The sequence below is a fragment of the Mauremys mutica genome, chromosome 4, assembly GCF_020497125.1.
Source record: "Mauremys mutica isolate MM-2020 ecotype Southern chromosome 4, ASM2049712v1, whole genome shotgun sequence".
NCBI classification, from domain to species: domain Eukaryota; kingdom Metazoa; phylum Chordata; order Testudines; family Geoemydidae; genus Mauremys; species Mauremys mutica.
The window spans coordinates 142,641,212-142,666,086 of record NC_059075.1 but is presented as its reverse complement, the minus strand read 5'-3'; the positions used below and the strand labels follow the sequence as shown (position 1 = coordinate 142,666,086).

Genomic DNA, 24,875 nt, shown 5'->3' with positions numbered 1-24,875 from the left:
CCCCACTAGCTGCTGGCTCCCGGCTCTGCTAAGACCTCCCCCTCCAGCAGATTTCCCGCCTCTTCCCCCCCCGCCCCCCGCAGCGGCTGCAGCAGCAGCTTGGGATGGGGGATCCCCATGTCACTGCCATGTGCCCGCAGCTGCAGCCGCCGCGGCTTGCAGAGGGGATCTGGTTGCAATCAGCGGGGAGGACGAGCGGCGCACGGGCTGCCTGCTGCACACTGCGCCGGCCGCGGGAGGGGCAGCCCGGGGCTTCCCGGGCAGAGGGTGCAGGCGCGCGAGCCCGGGCTCGCTGAAGTGCGCTGAGCGGCAGGGCGAGGAGGATTCTCTTCCACGCGAGCTTTTGCCTTTGCAAACTCCCCCAGCGCGTGTGCTCGAGAAAGGAGCCCGGGCTGGGTTTGCTTTTCCCCCCCCGCGAGAGGGAGAAACTTTGAACCGTAGGAAGGTTGCACTGAAAATGCTGGCGTGGACGGGCGTGTGAAGGGGAGCCTCCCGGCCCCCCCCCCCCCGGGGCTGCGTGGGAATAAGGAAGCCTTTTGTGAGCTGCATGGTGCCGGGGAAGCTGCTGCTGCGCCTCTGGCTTGTTGAGGTGTCCACAAGCGGACTTGAACGTGGGAGGATGGAGAAGAAAAACATGGATCATTACCTGCGCCGCCTGAAGCAGGAGCTGGTAAGGGACCCCGGGGAAGAGAGGGCCAGGGGTTGATTTGTATGGGGAGAAACGAGGAACTCAAAAACTGCCCGTCCCGTGCATCTGACTGTTGAACAACTCAGGCTGGGGCATTTGCCGGGCTCCGCTGGTCATTTGCTAAACAGAGCAGAGCAGCGATAGACCTACGTGGTTCAGGAGCCAAATTAGCAATCAACATTACCCACAAGAGACATAGGAGTTGCATTACTATACACCTCACAGCAAAACGACGGACCATGTATTCTACAATTGGTTAATAACATAGGAAAAGCAGCCCGCTCCGTTAATTAATCACTCAGTGTTTTTATAGCAGGAGCTGCAGGAGACACATTCAAGAGCAACTTGCAGCCCTAGTGCCTCAGTCTGAGCATCACTGCAGTAGAGTGATTGTTGGTTACCTTCTTGTGTGTCACCCCCTCCCCGTGGAGGAGTTGAAGGGGCCTTCCTTTAATTCCCGTCACAGGGCTTGTACCTGCTCCCCACTCACCCAGGGCAGTTTTTGTCCAGTCACCCCCGGACTTATGTCCCGTAGTGCCTCTTGCAGTCAGTCTGGATCAACCATAAATCCAGATGATATCAATACAATTTTCTGATAGTTTTTTTTTAATTTTCTGGGGAGGGAGGGTTTGAAATCTAAAGACTAAAATCCCCCTAACGATTAAATATTCCTATGCAGACATGTATGCCTAGTAATATTGAAGCCACTTCTAGTCACTATTTTTAAAATGGGGCAATGCTGAACTTTCTAATCACTACAGCTGCAGACTAGGTCAACTCACACATCTCTGCCTGTAGGATTTTAAAGAGAAATTCCCACCACCTCACACCCCAACCTGTTAGTCCCATGCACACATCTGTACTCAGGTAATATTTATGTGCTGGGTAAGATCTGCTGTTTACCCCTCACCTCACCCTCCCCATCCTTGCCAACCATGAACTAATCAGTAAGGTTTTAAACACATCCCTCACAAACCCAGCATTTCTGTCACTGGATATCCCTGGTCAGAATAGTCTGCAGAGCACAGGCATATAATCCCAGGCATTCTGTTTCCCAGCCACTTCATCTAATTTTAAGGGTGCCTACAAATCTGCTCTATCCTAGCCACACAGTTACATGGAGTTGAATTTATAAAGTAACGATTCACATAAGCATCCCTCATATGATTTTTGTGCAAATCTCCATTGACCTTAGTGGAATTACTTCAGTTTGCATTGGTGTAAATCAAAGGGCAGAGTTTAGCCTCTGATTGGTCAGATGTTGTTAACCCAGCTGTCTCAGAAAAACAGAACTCAAGGCAAATTAGAGTCCTAGTGATTTTGTGGTTTGCACTGAAAAGTACACACCAGCGAGGTTGGAAAGTGAAATAGGAAGTCCCAATAGGAAGAGGTTTAGAGGAATGGGATATGTACCATTATTTGAATGGGAGTCTAGTATGTGTGGTTGCAATTTCTAAATCTGTTTTTTTTTTTTAAATGGAAAATATTTGTTCTTTAGGATGGGATCCCTGGTCTAATTTAGCACAGTCTGTTTCACACCCTCCACCACCACACAGATTCTGTTTAGAAGGCTATGTTGCTTGCAGAAACTTGCTTGGGCTTGTCCACAAGCGGGAAGATGTTGATACCCTGTTTTTTGTTACTGGTGGATTAGTAGAAAGAATTGGATGTTTTTTTTAATTAATGGGTTTGAAAGTTCAATAAGAAGCCAGAGGGTGTGTGGGTGTGTGCGTGGAAGGGAAATGCATGTCATACCAATAAATAATAGTAAGAACAAAAGAAAACAAAGCAAAAATGGTAGGTGGGAAGTTGAAATATACAAACTTCCTGATACCAATAAGGTGACTACTACTGCAACATAATCTTCACCTTCAAACCTGAGTTTATAACAAGTACCAAGGTGTAAGGCTCCAAAACTGCAAACATTTAATAACACATGCATAATGTTATGTATACCAGCAATCCCATTGAAGTGGGTAAAGTTACTTACTTGTTCCAGTCTTTGCAGGATTGGGACCTTTTGCACCTATGGGACTGGATTCTGCCATACTGCTGCCTGTTGAAGTAGCACCTATAACTGAGGCTACTTGTGGAGTATGGTGTTACTCTGGCTTGGCTACACTTGCAAGTTGCAGCGCTGGTAGAGGCTTTCCAGCGCTGCAATTAGTAACCGTCCACACCTGCAAGGCACATCCAGCGCTGCAACTCCCTGGCTGCAGCGCTGGCTGTACACCTGGCCGGGTTGGGGTGTAGCGATTGCAGCGCTGGTGATCCAGCGCTGCTCATCAAGTGTGGACACACACCAGCGCTTTTATTGGCCTCCAGGGAATAAGGAGATATCCCAGAATGCTTTTAACTAAATTACTCCCTTTGTTTTGTTATGCAGCCTCTCTTTGTTTTGTTGTGAACCTCCGGAGGAGCTCCGTTTCGCTCCGTTTCTACCGGAGCTGCTTATCAGCTCCTGTTTGCTGTGATCAATCTGTGAACAATCAAATGAGATCCTCCTCCCTGTTGTGAACGAGCTCTGTGGAGCTCCTCCGTTGCAGCTGCTGCTATCTAAAAAACAAACAAAGCTCCTGTTTGCTGTGATCATCTGTACCTGGCTGTAAACAATCAAATGAGAGGCAGGCAGGGAAACAGTGGGGAGTCGTGTTGCCTGCATGCTGTTTGCAATTAAGAGTTAAGACTAAGGGGTCGGAAAAATGTTCTGATTTTTCAAGTCAGGAAGCTAACACACAGTGTTGGCTCCAAAAATCCACTCTCTCTTTCCCCCCGCTCCCTGTCACACTAGACCCCACTCCACCCCCCTCTTTTGAAAAGCACGTTGCGGCCACTTGAATGCTGGGATAGCTGCCCATAATGCATCACTCCCAACAGCGCTGGAAATGCTGCAAATGTGGCCACACACCAGCGCTGGTAGCTGTGAGTGTGGCCACACACCAGCGCTGCTCCTACACAGCTGGATGACCAGCGCTGCAAACTACCAGCGCTGCAAACTGTAAGTGTAGCCAAGCTGTAGTGTGGCAGAATCTGGCCCAGAGAAGGCTCCTTGAAAATGACTAATACTAAAAGGAACATAGTTAGGCCAAGCTCTGCCTCCAAATGTTGGGTGGATTTTGCCACTCTTATTCACATACAGTAGTATTGTGCTCTGCGAGTAGCCCAGTTCATTTCAGTAGGGCTGATCAGCATGAGTAAGGATGGCAGAATCTACTTTATCCCCTTGCGCTTTGTAATACAAATCTCACTGAAAGCTTTTTGCTTGGATTTAAGCATTCCCCTTTGGGAGTCTGTACTGGGCAACATTGCAGCTGTGCCTTAGCTGGCACCTGAGCCAGGAAGGGAATCTAAGGAAAAGTGAAAGTGACCAGTTCACTGGCACTTAGGGTGACCAGATGTCCCGATTTTATAGGGACAGTCTCGATTTTTGGGTCTTTTTCTTATATAGGCTCCTATTACCCCCCACCCCGCATCCTGCTTTTTCACATTTGCTGTCTGGTCATCCTACTGGCACTACACAAGCTGAGTGAAATGCAGAAAGGAGAACTGGACAGGCACATTAGACATTTACAATTCTTTCAACCTCAGCGAACTCTAAGGTGTTACCAAGAACATGGGAAAGGATTTTTTTTTAAAAAACATGGGCCAATGTTTTTGAACCTGTGTGTTTAAAGTTAGTCTCCTAAATTCCTATTTAGGCTCCTAAGTAAAAGCAGCCTGATTATCAGTGCTGCTAACATCTATGAAAATTAACCCTATTGAAGTTAGTGGGAACGCCTGGGGCTCAGCATCTCAAAAATCAGAGCAGTACCTTTATTTAGGAGCTAAAATATGGATGTAAGAGGCACTCCTATTTGAAAATGTTAGCCTTGATTTTTAACTCAACAGCAGTCTCTTAGAACTGGTGCATGTTTCTTGGGGGTAGGAGTCTGATATCCTGATAGGTTCCAAGTCTATTTGCAAGAGGCGAGGGATATTTGCATTTAATATGAAAGCCAAAAATTAGATACTTGAAAGCCTCCAGGAAAATCCTCTCCTTCATCTTAAGTTTTGCCATTATATAATACAGGATAATGCTATTTATGGTAGAAAATATGGCCACACCATATTTTTTTTTAAAAATAGTAGTTTATTAATAAACTAAGGCCTTATCCTTGCAAAGGCTGATGCATACACTTCTCTTACAAGGTGTGAGGTTAGGACCATTGACTTCAATAGGACCACTTACTTGGCATAAATTAAACACAAGCTTAAGATTTTGCAGGATCAGGCTGTTTTCCCCAATTTTTCATTACACTAAGATACAAACTTATTTCAGTAACTGACACTCATGGCATCAGAGTTCACCTTGCACCCCCTCCCTCACCCCAGCCCCCTGCCCCAGGTCAGAACCCCCTCCTGCACCAAACTCCCTCCCAGACCCTGCACCCCTCACTCTCTCCTGCACCCCAACCCCCTGCCCCAGCCCAGAGCCCCCTCCTGCACCAAACTCCCTCCCAGAGCCCACACCCCCTCCATTAATATAGTAGGAACGTGCGGCCCGTAATGACTTACCAAAATCTGTGAAGTGGCCCCCCCTGCGAAAATTACTCGCCCCTGATGCCAATATGGCAAACCTTCTGCTTATGAAAATAATGACAACCTAGCTCTGCTGAGAAGTACATTTACTAAGGTAGACTTGTATTAATTAAAACCATCATAAGAGACATGCCCAACAATAAAATGTTTTAAAATCAATACCCTTCCTTACAGTCTGGGATTAAAATAGGTAAGCTTTCCCTTAAAAGCAGGCAAGCAGTTTAATAGACAGCTGCGACTGTCTGGGCTTAATGGTGGATGGGAACTGAATCTCTTGACCCCGACTTCTTCACCACTTTCTTCATTACCAGGCTGGTCATGGCTCCAGATATTAATGCACCAGAACCAAACACCAATGTGTGTGGGGGGTGTCCCTTTGTACCACCAAATAAGGACAATGAGAACTCTATCTGTGGTTAACTAGGAATCCAATGTTATGGCACCAGTTTGAATATGGTAACATGCTAATTTGCATTATACACAACAAGCAGTTCTTTTCCATGTCAAAAAGCAAGGGAAGGAATAAATGTAACATTGTCGAGAGGTCCTGTAAAGAAGGCCTATTTAAAAAACCAAATCTTGTTAAGTCTGGTTCCTATAGCTAGGGGAAAGATTGAGACAGTTTGATCTGCTGAAGCTTAATATGTCTTTGTATAAACTATTTCAGCCTTTGACTGGTTTTGAGAGAAGTTAAAAAAAAATTGGCAGAGCTCCCAGTTTCATGTAGGGGAGGTTAACTAAAAATGAAATCCTATTCCAGTGCCAGCTTGTCTGTCCCTGTGATTCATGGATTCCAGTACTTTTTTCTCTTTGCATGTAAAAAAAAATATAAATTGATTACAAATAATTGGTGTTTGGTTTGGGTTGCAGGTGTTCCAAAGTGTTTCCACTGCTAGCCCGTGCATCAAAGCACACACTGTCAGTGATGCCTTTCACATGCTGTAACAGTGCCAGGCCGGGCAGAGGTCACACGCAGAGCTTGGATCTGGACATGCTTAAATCGGTTTTCATGTTAACCTCCGAGAATGCATGTTCAAAGCTCTGGCGTGGTTGTGACTCTCAAAGATAAACCCAACCTGGTTCAGTCAGTGAGAAGTTTCTTTCATTCTCCAGTTGTGTATTTTCCATCATAAGCTAATAGTCATTGGCATGTCTAGTATGCCTTGAAAGTAGATTTCATTCAGAGAATTTGAATATTCCACATGCACGTTTTTTAAAGTCACGATAGTCTCAGCTGACACTTTCATTCGTTATAAAGCAGGCACTTTGGCCCCACAGTTATAGGACTAAACTAGAGGTCATGAGACTTGGGCTGTATTCCCAGCCCTGCCGCTAGCCTACAAGGCAACAACAGGCAAGTTACCTCACCCTTCTGTGCCTGGGTTTCTCCATCTATAAAAGAGAGAATGGTACCTACCTCCTTTGAAAGCACTTTGGGGTTTAAGAACATAAGAACAGCCATACTGGGTCAGACCAATGATTCATCTAGCTCAGTATCCTGTCTTCCAGCAGTGGCCAGTACCAGAGCTTCAAGGGTAGTGCACACAGAACAGGGCAGTTTTGCAGAGATCCACCCGTCTTATCCATCCAGCTTCTAGCACTCGAGGTTTAGGATCACCTCAGGCATGGTGTTAGACCCCTGACCATCTTGACTAATAGCCATTGATGGATCTATCCTTAATGAGCGTATCTAGTTCTTTTTTGAACCCAGTTATACTTTTGGCCATCACCACGTCCCTTGGCAAGGAGTTCTACAGGTTAATTTTGTGAAAGAGTATTTCCTCTGGTTTGTCTTAAACCAGCTGCCTGTTGATTTAAGCAGGTGACCCCTGGTTTTTGTACTGTGGGAAAGAGTAAATAACACTTCTCTGTTCCTTTTTCCACACCAGTCATGATTTTATAGACCTCTTCTGTAAGCAGAACAGTCCCAGTCTTTTTAGTCTCTCCTCCCATGGAAGCCATTCCATACCCTTGGGCCTGGTCTACACTAGGACTTTAATTCGAATTTATCAGCGTTAATTCGAACTAACCGCTCAACCGTCCACACCAGGAAGCCATTTAATTCGAACTAGAGGGCTCTTTAGTTCGAATTTGGTACTCCACCCCGGCAGGTGGAGTAACGCTAAATTCGCACTTGCTAGCTCGAATTAGGCTCGGTGTGGATGCTAATCGAACTTAGCAGCTCCGGGAGCTATCCCACAGTTCACCACTCTGTTGACGCTCTGGACAGCATTCCGAGCTTGGATTCTCTGGCCAGCCACACAGGAAATGACCCGCGAAAATTTGAATTCATTCCTGTCTGGGCGGTTTGAATCTGACGTTCTGGTTGCACATCGGCTAAAGCCATGAAAGACAAAGGATACAGTGCCGCGTGAAAGTGAAGGACCTAAGACAAGGGTATCAAAAAGTCAGAGCGGCAAACGGACGCTCCGGAGCCCAGCCCCAGACATGCCGCTTCTACGAGGCACTGCATGCCATTCTAGGTGGGTCTGCCACCAGTGCCCCACCAGTGACGGTGGACTCCGAGGACGGAATAGTGTACCGGGACAGTTCCCCCTCCCTGTTCGCCGATGGGGAAGATGAGGAAGGGTCTGTTGAGGACGGCGCAGGCGACATCGAACCCACTCCCGCTTTCCCTGACAGCCAGGATCTCTTCATCACCCTGGACTCGGAATCAGGGGAAGGATCAGGCGGTAAGTGCTACAAACAGACATTTATTTTTTTTAACAATTTTTAAATATGAAACTAGACAAACAGCAGGTCTACACAAACAGCAATGGAGCAATAGTCCTCTGGGGATAGTTCAAAAAAGCTCTCAGAGAGCAGCTGGAAAAGCCTCAGCAAGAGGTTTCTTGGGAGAGGTGCTTTATTGGGTGCTCCGTTGAAGCACACTCTTCCGCGCCAGGCCATCCTCAGGTACAGGGGGACCATCGCCTCGACGAGCATGGCAGCGTATGGTCCTGGTCTGTGCAGGGCTTCTGTTAGCATCCGCTCTCTCTGTGTGCGCCTGACACGCCTCAGGGTGATGTCGTTGTGGAAGTGCTGCATCTAATTAGTGGAATTAGTGTACTGTTACTATTGTGCATGGTAGACTTTTACTTTGCATAAGAATGACCCTCGCTTAACAGAGTTTTACTTTGCATAAGAATGACCCTCGCTTAACAGCCACGTGTTGCAGGCCACAGAGGAAACGCATACAGGGGTCTTTCCCGTTCACTGGCGGGAGGTGCCGCATAACGCTCATCTTTTCTGCTTTGCACATTGCCTCCAGCAGGAGAGCACAGCTAAGCAGTAACTGATAAGCACTCTGTACTGTAAGGCTTACCAGGACTTTGTGCAAGAGGGATGCAGCTGTCTCTCCTCTCTTGTGCGCTATCCAGTGCAATCGCGCCGCCAATGAGAGCGTATTCCGAAATCTCGGACTAGTTCCGAGATCTCCTGAGACTTGGTTCCCTGTTTGGTCTTCTTAACTGAAACTGACTAGACTGTGTTTACTGTTGGCAAACATGTATTTGTTCAAGGAAATCACCTACTTTTTCGCATCACACAGCTTCGGGTCCTTCCCGGACTGCCCCGCCATCCCCCTCGCAGAGGCTGGCTCAGATTAGATGCCGAAAGAAAAAGACAAGGGACGACATGTTCCAGGAACTGATGGCCAGCTCCAGAGCGGAGGCGGCAGAGCAGAGACAGTCGAGGGAGAGCCTGTGTCAGCAGCATCGCACACACATGGAACGGGAGGATAGGTGGCGGCAGGAAGACCAGCAGGCGACTCAAACGCTGCTTGGTCTAATGAGGGAGCAAACGGACACGCTCCGGCGCCTTGTAGATGTTCTGCAAGACCGCAGTCAGGAGGAGAGAGCCCCCTGCAGTGCATCTGCAACCGCCCTCCAACGCCAAGAAGTCCTGTCCCCCCCTCACCCAAAGTGACAAGACGGAGGGGCGGTAGGGGCCGTGAGAACTGTCCCTGCACCGCAGCACACCGATAATGTTCGAGACAACTGTCGCGCTGTAAATTTGTACAAGCTCTTTCCTTAAAGCATCAACCAGTCCCAACTCCAAGTTTAAACCCCCCACTGTGTACTACATTATTAAAAGCGGTTTTGTGTTACTGACTGTTTCCGTCACGTTTCTGGTGTCAGAAGACTTTCTGTTGTTCTGTGGGGGGGGGGGGGGTTGTAATTTCACTGCATAGCCCACAGTGCCATGCTACAGACTTGGCTGCAGGGTCAACTGCAGGGCACACACAGACTGCAGTCACTAGGCACCACGGCCAGTCTGGGTGGTGTATGCTGCCCGGGTCTTTCCTTGATGTGTATGCTTGTGCAGGGTCCTGGTGCCTGACATCCCAGAATGTAAAGGCAGGCTTCCCTTCACATGCACTTGGACCGTAGTCACGATCCTCCCCGGTGCCCTGAGCCCCAAAAAGAGACCTCATCCAGGGGCAGATACTCACCCTTCCCCCACACCCCTCACCCCTTCCAACGCCCAAACCCACAGCCATCATGTTAACCCCTATCCAAAGACGGCACCCCTCGCCCCTTCCTGCAAACCCACCCATCAGTGCACACCTTAACCAGCACAGAGTGCTTCCATGTTTCAACGAAGAAAGAGAAATGCAAAGTCAACGAAAGATTTATTATTAATTACTAAAACATGTCCTTAGTTTTAAAACGTCCTTCGGAACTGGGGGAAACTTGGTTTATGATCAGGCTCTCTTAAAATCAAGTGGACAGTCACAGGTTACCCTGCTCTGCGAGGAAACTCGCTTTCAAAGCCTCCCTGATGCATATCGCTACTTAAGTAGATTCGAAATAGTCCTGTAGTGTAGACAAGCCCTTGATCATCTTTGTAGCTTTTCTCTGAGCCTTTTCCAGTTCCACTCTAGCCTTTTTGAGAGTGAACTACAAAAAAAATGCCACGTAAGAGCTCGGTATTATTGTTATTATTTGGATTAAGATGCATTGGCATTGCACCAGTCTCTAGAGCCCCTCATAAGAGGCTCTCAAAGCACATTACAGGCCCACTCCAGGTTCCATTGAAGCAAATCGCAAAACTTCTATAGACTCCAGTGGGCCCCCAGGATCTAGAGCTGGCCCTGAGCCTTCCAGTGCCTTTGTGGAGTTCTCCATTTAGCAGAAGGATAAGTGGAAGCACAGAGAGGTGACCTGGCTTTCCCAAGGTCACACAGCCAGCCAGCCATCTGGAAAGCAGGACCCCTCATTCCAGTTTCCTGCTCTGAGCACTACACATCATTGTCTCATCTGTTCTGTGTTTGTACAGCACCTAGCACAAAGGGGGTCTAGGTTCATGTTTGGGGTTCCTAAGTTCTAGACTGCAAGTTCTTTTGGCAGAAATGGTTTCTTTGTTATAGGGTTGCATAGACACCTGGTACAATGGGACAGAGGTCTCTAGGCCCCACTGCAATAAAAATAAGTCATTCTTCAACTAGGAAGCTGTGTGGTATCTTGTCGGGATTTTACCATTAGGTTGCAGCTGGCGTTTATGTGGCTATTAGGAATGAATAGTGATGCTTAGGTCATTGTAAGTAGCAATTTCAGGTTACGTTCTGTCCCAGTATAGGCATGTGTTCCATTTGGCCCTCAGTCAGTAGAGCTGAATAGTAACACCAAATACAAACCCCTATTGGGCTGATTTCCTGCTCATAAGTTCAGCTGTGATATTGAAAACCATGGGAAAAAATGCTATTCACGCTTATGGAAAAAGAAAAACAAACAAGGATCTTTCCAATTTCCTGCCCATAAATTCAGTAGCGATGCCAATGAACTGCAGCAAAATGGAGCTGTGGAAATAGGGACAGAGAAGAATACAGATGTGGAGGCTTTGTAAATTACTTAGGTAAGTACAACTTGTGCAGATAATTATTATTGAAGGTTTTGTTGTAGTATTAATGGGAATAAGATGCTAGCATCTTCAGACATATTTAAATCCTATTAAAAAAAAAAGTGCAAACTCTAGAAAAGTTACACTCACCTAGTTGTGAGGATCAGTCAAAAGATGCAGAAACCTTCATGCAATGGAGAGGTAGCTAATCCATTCCACATACAACCACAACTTTTATTTTGTGAAAGGTTAGCCCGGTGTGACTTTTACCACTGTAAAACATGCTTCTCAGAATCTCCATCCCTTCAGACCTAGGCCCTCGATAGAAGCTAGGTTAAGAAGATGCTTTGCTAATATAGAGCCTGATTCTCCACTGTTTGCACCTGGCAAAGTCTTTTTACACTTGTGCAAAGCAGGTGAAATGTGCTGCCAAATCAGAGTTCTCCACTCACAGCAGGGATACCACTTTGCACAGGTGTAAATCATGATACAAGGTGCAAGACAATGAATGGGCCGAAATTAATCTTAATAAATCTTAATAAATTGCTATTCAAGCGTAACTTCATTGAAGTCAAGAGTTACACTGTTATAACTGAAAACAAAGTCAGGCTCATAGTGTAGGCTGAAAACACTGGAAGCAGTTGCAGTCTAATTGTGTATGTTTTGATTATTCTTGGGGAAACCAGAATGTTTCTAAATATTTTGTGGAAAATATTTTTTTTTAATATATTGTTAACCAACAAATATCACATGGAAGTTAACATTTGCTCCCACACCCAGACATAACATCAAACTTTAGAATTTGGTGCGGTATTTGGTTTCCCTATTACAACAGCTTATCTCCGAGCAAACAGTCTCGTGTTTCTTGGTGTGAATGTCTCACAGGAGTAGAACTTTCAGTGTAAGTGACAAAATGCAGCCCTTTTATTTTTACATCCTGTCTCGCACGGAGTCCTGATTTGGTAACCATGTGTCGTGCTTGCAAAATGCCCCAGTATTCTTTTCCTGAAGAGAGGGCATCTCAGTAAGGCATTCCAGTAACGTTTAGACTGAATTCAATTAGCCACTGTTGCAATAGTGTCTATACAGCCATGGCAGCACTCATTACTGACTGCGCTTGCAAAATTTACAGGGTAAAACTCCTGAGTAAGAGTCCAAACCTGAAACAGAAAAGTCAGGTAAAGGAAGTGGACTCCTCTCTTTGCGTGGGATCTGTGAAGGACACCAAGGCCTGTTGTCTTCAGTGGATATATGAATTCTTCTTTCAGTTGTCATTGTTTATCATTTGTATAGAGGTGGCACCCAAAAGCCCTTTCCAGACATTGTATCTTAGAGGAAGATACAATGCTAACACCAAAGAGCATACAGCTAATGGTGGGCACAGTGCAACATGGGGGCTATGATGACAAATGAGGAAACAGGAGGGTGGGCAGAAGAAATAAGGTCTTGCCACTGTCTCGAACCCAATCCTGCAGTAAGCTCCCAGGAGGAAGGAAGGATGATCCATTGATTAGGGCAGTAGCCAGGGAATCAGGAGGCCCAAGTTCAGTTCCCTGTTCCCTACACAGGGTTCCTATGTGACCTTGGGCAAGTCATTTAGTCTCTCTGTGCCTCAGTTTCCCCTCTAAAATAATAGCACAGGCTTATCTCCCAGGCATGTTGTGAGGTGCTCCAATACCGTGGTGATGGGGGTCATAGACAAGGTCTCAGGACCTGATTGTTATGCGCGTCTTGTTGCTGAATATATTTCCCACCCCAACCCACTGACAGGCCCTTCCAGGGCAAAGTGCTTACCTCACCCCCACCTCCCCAACCGCCCTCTATAGCCAACCGCTTCACCTTATTATTCGTGTTACCTAGCAACAGGAGCCCGTGTCACGGGAGAGGACGTGAGGCGCTAGAGCGGAGTGAAAATGGCTTTTCCACAGGCAGGCGGACATTGTGGGGGAAACGTTGGAGGTTTTCAGAGAGGCAACAAACTTTATTTTTGTCCCCCCCACACACACTTTTTTTCAACTTCTTCGGTGACAATGAGGCAGGGGAATGGGGGCGGGAAGGGGGGGAAATAGAAGAGGGGGGAGGGAACCCCCAAAAAGTGAAAATTCTTTGGCTTGTCATCAAAAATCTGAAATTTCTGTGGAACTATTTGGGGAAAAAATAATTTAACTCGAGCTGCATTAAAACCCGCAATGCCGTGTCTTCCCTGTGGTTTTCAACCTGAGTGAGGAATACACCTGGTTTTGCAGCGAAGACATACCATGTGCCAGTGACCCTGTCTCCACTCTCCTCTCCTTCCCCTGACATTTACCCTTCTCTTTCAAGTCACTAAGTATCTAAAGCTAATGTGGCAGTGCCTGCTATGTGGTAATGTTTTGCCGAAGCAACCAAAAGCAGCCCCTAGTGGAATTTTTACTTGAGAGGTAAATAAGGAAAGTTCTGTCACACAGAGACATGACTCTCCAAAGACAGGAGGAACCCAGCTAAGCTGGGCTGGAACTTCCATTTGGGTTTATATGCCCAGTGCTTCTCACTGTGGGAGTTGAGTCAATCACTGTGAAGTGTTGAGAGAGAAAGAGACCTGTCTGTTTGAACAGAAAAGATCTGCATAGGGGTAAGTTGAGACACAGTCAGAAAGCTGAGTCAGCCAGTCTGTTGCAGCCATTCGTTGTAGGTCACAGAAAGGTGGTTTGTAGTTTAGCAGTGTGATGTCAACCTTTAAATACCTTTGATTCCTGGGACTAAAAGGTAACGCCTTGGTGGATTGGCCTATGCGGAGGTGGGATTAGAACCCTTTGGCTGAATTCACTGCTGTGGTGCAGCATCCAAGGAATTCTCTGATGCAGGGGATTCCCTGACAGACATAGATTTGGCACAGCTGGTTCTACATCATCCTCCAGAGGGGCACATCTGGAGGGAGCAGGGTATAGGCGGGATGTTCCTCTACTGTTATCTATTCCCAGCTTCTGCAGTAGCTCATAAGGCATTTTATAAACTGGGCAAAATTTATGCAACCCCAACGGCTGAAGCAGCCCCTCGCCGTTTCCACACGGGGAAACATATGTCCTCATTTGCACCTCCACTTCACTCTTACATTGCACTCTGCTCAGAAGCAAGGATGAATTGGCCCCTTTGAGACTCCACCATCCTCACTATTATTAATTTTGTGTAGCCATCCGTGGTGTGTCGAGGAAACTCTTTCTTCAGCATTGCACTGGGTCCAGGCAGCAGGAAGGAACTCCGTCTGCTGATTTCCTGCTACTAACAGCTGCTCAATCTAGAGGGGGGGAAGCGATACACAACTTTATTTGCTAGTTTATTCCTGAGATGAATCCCAGAGATTGTCTGGTTTGTTTAGCTCTGAGAGCCCAGAATCTTGGGTGAAGTAAGTGGTCTTGGGAAAGCAGTGAATGGTTTTGGAATCACACTCAGCCTGTTGCATACGTTCAGGGCCCAAAACCAGAACTCCAGGTGCAGGAAAGGCAGAATGCTGATGTACAAAGGAAATAAAAATTGGCTTTGTGCCCTTTCTAGCTCCTTTACAATGAATAATAAAGGCCTGAGAGTTAGTTCTTTGTTATCTGTTTGTTTATTTACTTTTAACGTTTGATTTTGTTTTTTACACTAAAAATTTGGGTCTTGTCTGTCCTGAAAGATTCAGTGTTGACAGGAGAACTAGCAAAAAGATGACCTCACAAAAGCCAATAGCGTGAAAGTTAAGCAACTGAAAGAGAGAGGAAAATTTGAGTCAAACTGTTTGAAACTGGGTTTTTTGTTTTGTTTTTTGTTAACACTTATTTAATGAGTAGTTAACATTTTGGATAAAAGACGCCTTTGTCAACGATTCATCCCCTCTTCCCCACCTCCCTTCAAATTAGCTGTAATCTCACAGTTAACATCCCCAAGAGCTCCCAGAGTTTCTCCTGTGAAACCGGGGAACAACGGATTTGAAATTCCCAATATTTGCATGATAACACACAAGCAGAAATAAGGCAACAAAAAAAAGGCATAAACCCAACATGAAAAATCCTTCTCAAATCACCCTTAAGATAAATTCCCACTGACGAGCTGTGCTTGAGGTAAGAATTCAGGCTCATTAAAAAATAATTTTGTTAGGTTCTGTGTTTTCCTTTGGAACGCTATCTGATCAGTTCAGCAGCTCTAAAGTAATTTTTCTCTTTTATTTCATTCTCTTTAAATACCAAATGTGTTTGTTGCTGGCTCTGTTGCCTATCAACCTGATTATTAAGAGCTGTCACTGCAATTCCTTCTTTCCTTTTCCCTCAGCAATAACTTCCTCTCACAATACCTCTTTTACCTAAGAGTTGGACATCTGTCATCCTCCTCATTATCCCAAACACACCCAGAGACCTTCTTTTCATGTCTCTCCAGTCAGCTGGAATCTGGAATATGTTATCTGTTCTTTTTTTCCCTTTCTTTCTCCCCCAGTCATCACCAAAATATTGCCGTAGTCCTGGGCAACCCAGATGTGGAGATGAACTGGAAATACAAACAACTCTGGCTCAAGGGGCTTAGTTGGATTTGGATTCCAGAGCAGTCCTGTGAATTCAGACACTAGTAGAAAAATGTTAGTTCCCAAAATGGTTAACAATTTTTTTGTTAAAGTGAGAAATTACAAATGAATTTCCCATTTTTCTTGTTCCCCTTGCCCAATCAGTCGTACCCATCCTTTGCACAGAGACATTTGGCTTTGTGTTATGTAAAATAGTGGAATATGAGATGTACATAATCCCATTAGTGTGTTGCTTTTCTGGCTATCCACTGATCCGCCAAAGGATTGCATTTCTGTTTATACAGTACTTTGTCCGGTTCACATATTAGACCCCAGGATGTGTGCATACTGACATCTTACATTTACATAGTGCTTTTAGACTAATATGCTTTATATATGTATGGGGTAAACTATACACAGGAATTCTTTCACCCAGGCACTGAACTGCAGCTGTCACAGGGTGGAACCCAGCAACTGCTAAACACCATGCAGCAGCTTGGAAGCGCAAGTGTTTGGGGAACACACTTACTGAGTGTGCTCACTGACACAATTTGTTCAGCGCACTGGAGTTAACCGGACTCCTGGGTTTGATGGGTGAAAATAAAGTAATATAAAATAAAGGCGTAGCCTCGTGTCTGGGCAGCAGGTGCAGGCTTAGTGCTGGAATCACCTTGACTTACACTTTGGTTTTACTGGTACTCACCTTTTCTGTGACATGGGAAAAATATTGAAATGACCATGAGCCAACCCCTGCTTGCATTAAGCCAGGGCCGCCCAGAGGATTCCGGGGTCTTCGGCGGCGGGGGGCCCTTCCGTTCCGGGACCCGCCGCCGAAGTGCCCCGAAGACCCGCGGCGGGAGCCCCCCGCCGCCGAATTACCGCCGAAGCGGGACCCGCCGCCGAAGTGCAGCCCGGTCTTCGGCGGTAATTCGGTGGGGGGGGGGTCCCCGCCGCGGGTCTTCGGGGCACTTTGGCGGCGGGCCCCGGAACGGAAGGGGCCCCCCGCCGCCGAAGACTGGGCTCCGCTTCGGCGGCGGGTCCCGCTTCCCCCCCGCCCCAGCCCCAGCCTCTTACCCCCGGCTCCCTCCTCGGCCGGAGTCTCAGCGCCTCGCCGGAACAGCCGCAGCGTGTGGCCAGCGGGGCCTGAGCTCCGCCCCGCTCAGAGCCGCGTGGTGAGGGCGCGGGGCTGGGAGCTCCACGCCGAGGGGAGGGAGCAGAGCCCAGCCCGGAGCTCCCAGCCCCGCCCCCTCACCACGCGGCTCGGGGCGGGGCTCAGGGGCCCCGGCAGAGACTCGGCGCTTGATGCGCTGAGGCTCCAGGAGAGGGGCGGAGGCGGGAGCCTCCGCTGTTCTCTTGGGGGCCACTGCGGAGCCCGGGGCGGGGGGCAAATTGCCCCCTTTGCCCGCCCCCTCTGGGCGGCCCTGCATTAAGCAGGCAAGTAGTCCTTGCAGCTTCAGTGGGATTGACACATGGGAGTAACGCAGACAGAATTTGACTTTGTATGGACAGACTGAGGCATAGTTCAGTTCTGGGTGGCTTGAGGCTCCTGGGGCCCTATGTTTAGGTTGGTGGGGTTCTTGTTTTGGTGAGGAGAGTCCATTCAGACCTAAAAGAGTCAGTGGCTAATCCCCATCAGCCCCGCCACCTGCTATTATATAAACACCCCAAGAGTTTGGAAAGAGGTGTAAGGAAGTTCTCCTGTAAATGCTGCTGCATGGACCAAGCTGTGGGCATGGATCAAACCTCAAGGACGATTTGTTGACAATGGACTTTATGTAACAATGGCTGCATTGGCTTATATAACACTTAAAAAATAAAAGCAGTTCCTGCTTGCAGTCATTTATTTATGGGGCTTGCAACTAAATTTGCTGCTGCGGGTGCATTTGTGGAAGCATTACAGAGTGTGGCTGTCATCCAGAACAAGGTCCGGAAATGCGTTCCCACGAGGCTCTGTTAGATGTATCGTCAAGGCTGGGGCAGTCTCTTAGATTTAGGTTTGTGGCAAACGATAAGAAAAATTTGCAAGCCTTTGCAAATGGAGTTATTGCTGTTACTTATTTTTTGTATTACTGTCGTTTTTAGGTGCCTGACTCACGGACCAGTACCCCACTGTGCTAGGCACTGTCCAAACAGAACAAAAGTTCCTGTTGCTGGGGGATGGATGGGGCAGCTTGACACGCCTACCCCTTTGCATCTGGAGATCAGGGTACAAAACCTGCTTTGCTGGGGATTCCCAAATGGATCTAGTCCTTAAACATAGAACCACAGCGCTTACCTGTCATAAGTAGATACTGGCCCCCACTGTTGTAGTAACCGAGCAGCCGTCCTCCTGACACCCCTGTGCAGTAGGGTAGGGCGTTATCCCCATTGTATGGATGGGAAACTGAGGCACTGAGAGACTAAGCCACTCCTCGGTGGAAAGATCCAGAGTGTGTCTCTGTCCCTACAGTTATAGTCCAAAAATCCATTGTCTGCACTTGCAAACAGGGTAACCCCCCCACTCCTTGTGTTTTCCTGTCTAGGATCTGCCCTGAAGACTGCAATCGCTAGATGAGCATGTTGCTCAGACTGTAAATAGGGACTCACTGCAAAATATACAGTACTCAGTTACATGTAGACACACTGATAGATAATCATATTCTGCCTGTAAGAAACCTGTTTGTCACCTTTTGGTGACCAGCCCCACAGACCTTAAGACAATAATTTTCAGTATCTGTACATAACTCTTGACATATTTTCCATACATGCGTTTTGCAATGGTTATGAGGACCAGTGTGACACAGGCTCTGAGTGGATACCTTACATAATACTCTTTGGTGAACTAATACGTAGATGCCAGACTCAGGGGATCCCTGTAACCCTTATGGTGCCCTCCGCCATTTGGCATCAAGAGGTCCTTGGGCCAGAGACATGTTGGGGTATGGTCTTCCCAGGTGTAACTCTAGCGTCAGTGGAGAGACACCATAGAAGTACCAAAGATAGATAAACAGTAACATCGGCCTCGCTGTGCCTCTGTTTGTCCATCTGTAAAACAGGATCGATATGTACCTACCTCAAAGGTGCTTGAAGCTGTTTCTGAGGGGCATATCCTCTGCTGATATAAACGGTCCAGTTGAAGTCAGAGGAACTCTGACAATTTAAACTGGCCCAACAGTGGCTGAGAAGCATTTTGTGTTTATCCTATTAGAGTGGCGCAAAACTTTTTGAAATCTCCATGAAAAACATTTTACCAAAACAACAAAAAATGTTGAAAAGTTTCGGTGAAAATTTGTTACTGCTTTTCAACCAGCTCTGAATCCTAGGCACTCAGAGGGGAAGGGTCCCACAGGTGAAATGAACAGAGTAATGGTAAATGCTGCCTCTGAAATATTAATGGTCCCTGTCGGATGAGGCCTGCATTGTAACGACACCACCCATCATGGGGGAGTTAATTGAATCAATGAAGGGAACAGCACAGCCGTCGAGCATATGCTGTCTTTTTGACCAGTCTAGTCATTACTGCAGGACCCTTGTCACTCATCACTGCTTGATTACACCACTTTGCCTGCAAGGGGATTTGATGTGAAGTGTCCAATGAGGGTCCAAGCTGGCTCCAAATCCAGCTTTGCAAAGCCGCAGATAAAAACGACTTCCATTAATAAGGCAAGAAAGGTTAGGACAAGAAGCATTACAGCAAATCTGGAGAGGTAAGGTGATAGTTTTGTCTGAGGCTTATGGAACATATGGTCCCAGATTTTGTATTGGTAGCGCAAGAGCTCTTTTATTGTAAACGTGTGGGCGTTACTTGTACATATGTGCAGATGTAGCTTTATTTTGCAGATACTAGTAATCTTAGCCTGTAAGGGAGACTTGACTTGTAAATGTAATCAGAGGTTTGAACAGAGAGTTTTTCCATAACTTCACAGCCAGATATCCTTTCTAGCAGGTGAATATGCTTCTCCTCTTGAGCATGAAGCTCCAGAAATAGGTGTCATACTTCTGCTAACTCTGAGAGTCTGATTTTTGAAACTTAGATGGAGATTTGTGCCTGGAACATGTGTTGTGGGGATTTTCACTTTTGCAGCGTGGTTATTACAGAGTGGCAGTGTTTTAATGGCCTTTCTTACCCACTGGTGAGAACCTGCAGTAACAAACAGCAAACCGCAAATAACTGAGCAAAATGATCCCCCCCGCCCCCCCGCAAAAAAAAGTTTGCTTGGTAATGTACAGCCACTCCTGTGTACAAGTGTTAAAAGAAAGTAGCATATTAAGAGAACGCTTGTCATGCAAAGATTGTGATCAGCTTTTTAAACTGTATATTAAAGAACTTTTAGGTTTGATCTTCTCTGAGACATTTATAATCCTGTCTGCCAACCTCTCTACATCAGTGTGACATATCTTTGCCTCCAGCCTGGCAAACCACCTCCTCCTCCTCCCTCCCCCCCCTCCCCCCCCCCGCGCCCCTGCCCTCCGAAAAAGTAGTAGCAGCTGTTGGAAAGTATAGCCCATTTGTTTTATGATGCCGCTTTGGGAATATGATCCAGATCCCACATAAGAGAGAAGGAGAGCAACAGAATGAAAGGGGAGAGAGGGCAATATAGAGGCTATGGAAAATAACTAGCATATTTTAATGTTAACATGGAGAGTTACACCTTTCTATTCAAGTAGAAGGATAAAACACAAGTGTGAATGATGGATCTAGTTTGGAAGCCAAAATAACTGATTTTTCAGCAAATAAACTTGTGATTTCTTGTTTTTTCAATATTACTATTCAAATTTCTAGGACGTCATTCCATGCTGGTGCTTATGTTTCTCAACCTATAATTAGGGTATTATAACAAAGCATTAAGACATATTACAGAGTGACAATGTGGGGTTTTTTTTTAAATATTTTTTGGTTTTGATTTTAACATGTTACAGAAACTAGTCAGTCAAAGGCTGGTTCATTTATAAATTCAGAGCACCCACTTCTAGTCTCAGTTGTTTGCACAGCAAGAAAGAAACAACAGCTGCAGAATAAGTCTAAAAATTGATGCAGCGAATTGTCATGCTCGGTTACATGAATAGAGGTTCTGCTAAGCAATTAACTGAAATTCAGATAAACATTATTTTTGTTGTCAATCAAATGCTTATTTCGGTTCTTGTTAATGGGTGAGGATATGGAATCTTTAAAAAAAATATTTTAATTTCTTCAGAATCTAAAAAATATGTGTGTTTATTATCCCATGAAATGGCTGGAGCACCAGGGACAGGATAGCACATTTAAGTCCTAATAATTCAGTATTAGGGCATGTTTCAGGAGAGACCTGCTTCTTGCCGCTGTCTAGCTTACAAGATAAAAAGGGAACATGTCCTAGCTTTTACTTCCCTATATGTTGCAGGGGTAAAATCCTACTTGTTTTGTCTTGGCGTCTCTAAGCACTGATTCACTCTCCTCTCTTCTTCCCCAAACAGTTATCCATGAAGGAGGTTGGAGACGGGCTGCATGAACAGATGAATTGCATGATGGGTGCCCTGCAAGAGTTGAAACTCCTCCAGGTCCAGACAGCTTTGGAGCAGTTGGAGATTTCAGAGACTCGAAACAAGGTTTCAGGCATTGGCCAGCACCAGTGCTGTCGAAATGGCAGAGAGGTGCCCAGAGCCAGCAGGCAGAATGAGAGGTTGCTGGGGAGGAGATCTTTGGAGGAGTGCAGCCCTATGGTGTTTGCACACTCCACCCAGGTGCCACAATCTGCCAGCCTGTTTGGCCCTGTGACTTTACCAGACAGTAGCCACCACAGACACGTGGCTTATAGCAAAGACTGTTATCCTACTAGCAGACCTTCTTCAGCTCTGACCACAGCAGAGTACTGCCCGCCAAGGAAATTTGAGTCAGCCAGTTTGGGCACAACTGGGAACCAGCTTCATAGAGACACAACCAGCATCCCCCAGACTTTGGCTGGGAGTAGTTTGGGATGCAGAGAATGCCAGGCTTCTGATGAGGCCAACGACTGGACTTCCTCACTAATGTCTCAGAGCAGGAACCGGCAGCCTCTGGTCTTAGGGGATAATATCTTTGCAGATTTGGTTGGGAACTGGTTGGATCTGCCAGAGCTGGATAAAAAGGGGGAGAAAAATGAGACTTCCCTGTCCATCAGCAGGTCTCAGGAGTTCTACAGGAAGTTTTCCCTCACGGCCAACATCTTCAAAAAGTTCTTGAGGAGCGTACGGCCAGACCGAGATAGGCTCCTCAAGGAAAAACCATGTTGGTTCCCGGCGGAAGACAGAGAGACTGAAATTTCAAAGAGATCCAAAAAGGTGAGCAAGCAGAAGGGAACATTTTACTTCGCCCTCCATGGGAACCTACAGAATGCTCACAGCAAAATGGAGAGGTGCCCAAAGGCAGAAGCTAGTAGTGACAAATCCAAGAATTGTGCCAAGAAGGTCCATGGCACCACAGACCACACCCAGTCAGGCTTTGATATGAATACAGCCGTATGGGTCTAAGTTCCTATAAGCGTCTCCTTTGCCAAATGGTTCTGCTTCACGAAAGAGATGAGCTGGAGCGCATACATGCCTGTACGTGATATACCCCAAAGGCCTGCCCCACACTGGGGTGGGGGAAACAGCGTATCCTGTAGTGTAGAGCATGCTGTGGGAAGCAGCCCCACGAGCCCAGCTTTTAAGAGACCTACATCTCCTGGGGAAGGATGTCCAACCAGCAGCTGAATCAGGACTGTGTGCAGAAGCTTTCCAGAGCTGGTGCTTAGGAGAATGACCAGATTTCCTGACAGCGTCCAGGGCAGGTAGCACCATGGATAGCCGCCCCTTACCTGTGTGTGAGCCTCTCTGATCATAGGGACTTCATGTTTGCCAATCCATTCAGTTCATCTCTGGTTAAGATAGCTACGGTACATAAAATGCATTGTGTGTGTGTGTGTGATGTATATATCTTTAAATCAGCTCTCCCTTGTGTGCACTTAATACTGGATTGTAAACCAGGCAACTCGAAAGTTGCTCTCAGAGCACTTGATATTTAAATTAAAAAAGTAAGGTATGAATTTATAAGAGACTGCAGTACTTGAACAGTCGCTGAATGCAGATGTTGTGTGCTCACGTTGCATTTCAGCTTTTCTTTTTCTAAAGCGTTATCTCCAGTGTGCTCTTTACCTGTCCTCTCCTGCATCAGTTAAACGAGTAGTATAAGTAACAGGTCCATACATGGAATTTTCTGATGTCCAGAAATTCTTCACCAGTTGAGCGTTACCCTTCATGGCCTTAAACCCAGATGCCGCACTGAGATATGAAGTTGCAACAGACTTTGTGTTGGGTTGTTGGGGTTCTTTGTTTGTTTGTTTTATTTGTTGTTATGTACAGATTTAGTCTTGAGAAAACAAAACAGAGTTATTCAGTGTTCCACTCTCCAAGAATTACTAATAAAGCGATGTCACGGTCTTCCAAAGGGCAGTGGAATAGTTTGTACAACACGTGATATCTCTAATGGCCAGTCTCTGTCCTGCTTGCACTCCAGTTCTATACGGGAAGCAGAAGCTACAGGAGTGACATCCACAATTACAAACAAGAAAAGGGCTACATTCTCAGTTGGTGTAAATAGGTATAGCTCTGTTTAAGCCAATGGCGTTACTCTGGCTTATACCAGCTGAGTTGGTGTGTGAGTTCCGTGGCATGGATTGCTCAGTTGGGGGACACAGGGTTGAAGAACAGACAAAAGGAAAACATTTTCCACTTAAGAAATTATAAATCATCCAAACAAGAAGGGGCTGTTGGCTGGTCATTTGCTGCGAGGGCCCCACAGCCTTGGAATTTGTTCCCACTTCGGTCTGAAAGAGCCCAGATCTGATGAGCCTCGAGGCATGTTGTAAAGCAAATTGTTTTTCCTAGGCATCTGAAAATCAGGGGGAGGGAGAATTTTTCAGGTGAGAAATTGCTCACAGGGGAAGAGCCTTGGAGTTGTTCAGTTGCTAGACACATTGGGCAGGGTTATGTTCAACTCTACTGCTGCAGCATGTGGTGGTGTTATACCCAGGGCACCTACGCACCCTTTGTAGTATTTCTGTAAAGCCAAATACATAAATGAGCCCAGCGAATCTGGCGAGAATGAAGCCATGAATCTCCTAGTAAAACAAACCCTGCAGTGTCCTGCCCCCAGGTTTGTACAGTGAACAAGCTTGGCTGCACGTCAAGCAGCCCTCATGGGCTGCACGTCAGTCTGTACTGTATGAAGTGACAGGTGCCAGATTCACAGCCCTGCAGGGTGAAGCTCTCACTTCACATGAACAGGCGCAATTCCAAGCCCTCCCACAGTCCCTGCTACCACTCACTCCTTTCCTGGAGGGACCATTCAAAGAGTAGCTTATTTTTTTGAGTCTGGCCTCCATGCCCCTAGCTTTATGAGGTGTTAAGGGTGCTCGGGATCAGGTCTCCTTTTCTTGCTTCTTGATGAGTATCTTCAATGGGGTTTGCTGCAGCGTGAATGGGGCACATGGTATATTTGTTAATAATGGAGAGGGACGGGGGAGACTTCCACTGTCTACTGCTGCCCCTGCATTTTTACTAACTAGCTTTAGCCACGCAGTTCCCGTGAATGGCGCACGGTTATGTTGGTAAACTGTGTTCAGCTCTCGCCACGTTTGGGGAATGGAGGATGTGACTGTTAATGTCACTGTTTTCTACTAGCAATTCTATTCCTGGTCTAACTCTCCAAGGCAAAGAGGGCAGAGGCATGAAGAGGGAGTACACTTTTTTTTTTTTCCAAGGGAATTAAATATAGGCACAAGACAAGCATTGCTTTTGCCCATACAAGGAATGAAGAATTGGTCAGCATCTGGAATTTACGCTGGGCACCTTTTCAGGAGCCTCAGTAACAAGCGAGCATTTATTTCCCATCCTCCCAGGATCTGGGGTTGCTTATTTTTTTTCTCCCCCTCATTTCTTTGAATTTTAAGAGTCTGACTTTTTAAATTATGTTTCTATTGAATGCCAATCCACATGTGCTGCCCTGATGCCTCCCTAGAGGTCAGGGAGAGAGAGATGGCTTTGAAAATAAAATCACCATAAACAGTGTCACATCAGAGACCCATCCTGCCCACCAGCTGTCTCCTGCACAGACAGCTACAGTCCCTGCCTTTGCTGGCTAATACGCTTTTCACCGCCTCCTTTGCCCTTCAACACAAAGGATCTTCTCCCTCCCCCCGCCCCCAACACCACAGCCAGCCAAGGGCTCGACTCTTTTCTTCACACTGGTTTTGTGCAGAGCTAACCCAATTGTCTTACATGGCC

At 46.6% G+C, this 24,875-nt stretch overlaps 1 protein-coding gene across 2 annotated transcripts; it reads left to right on the top strand.

Annotated features, from left to right (window-relative positions):
• Window positions 1–262: 262 nt before the first annotated feature.
• INKA2 (inka box actin regulator 2) lies at window positions 263–23,114 on the top strand. Of its 2 annotated transcripts, XM_045015651.1 has the most exons (3): window positions 539–670; window positions 17,700–17,823; window positions 21,051–23,114. In XM_045015651.1, exons 2-3 carry the CDS (start codon window positions 17,779–17,781, stop codon window positions 22,080–22,082), a joined length of 1,077 nt encoding a protein of 358 aa, XP_044871586.1. In that variant the 5' UTR covers window positions 539–670; window positions 17,700–17,778; the 3' UTR covers window positions 22,083–23,114. The 2 variants fall into 2 exon arrangements, with proteins under 2 accessions (XP_044871585.1, XP_044871586.1); XM_045015650.1 differs by lacking the exon at window positions 17,700–17,823 and having other exon boundaries at window positions 263–670; window positions 21,051–23,113.
• Window positions 23,115–24,875: the final 1,761 nt, after the last annotated feature.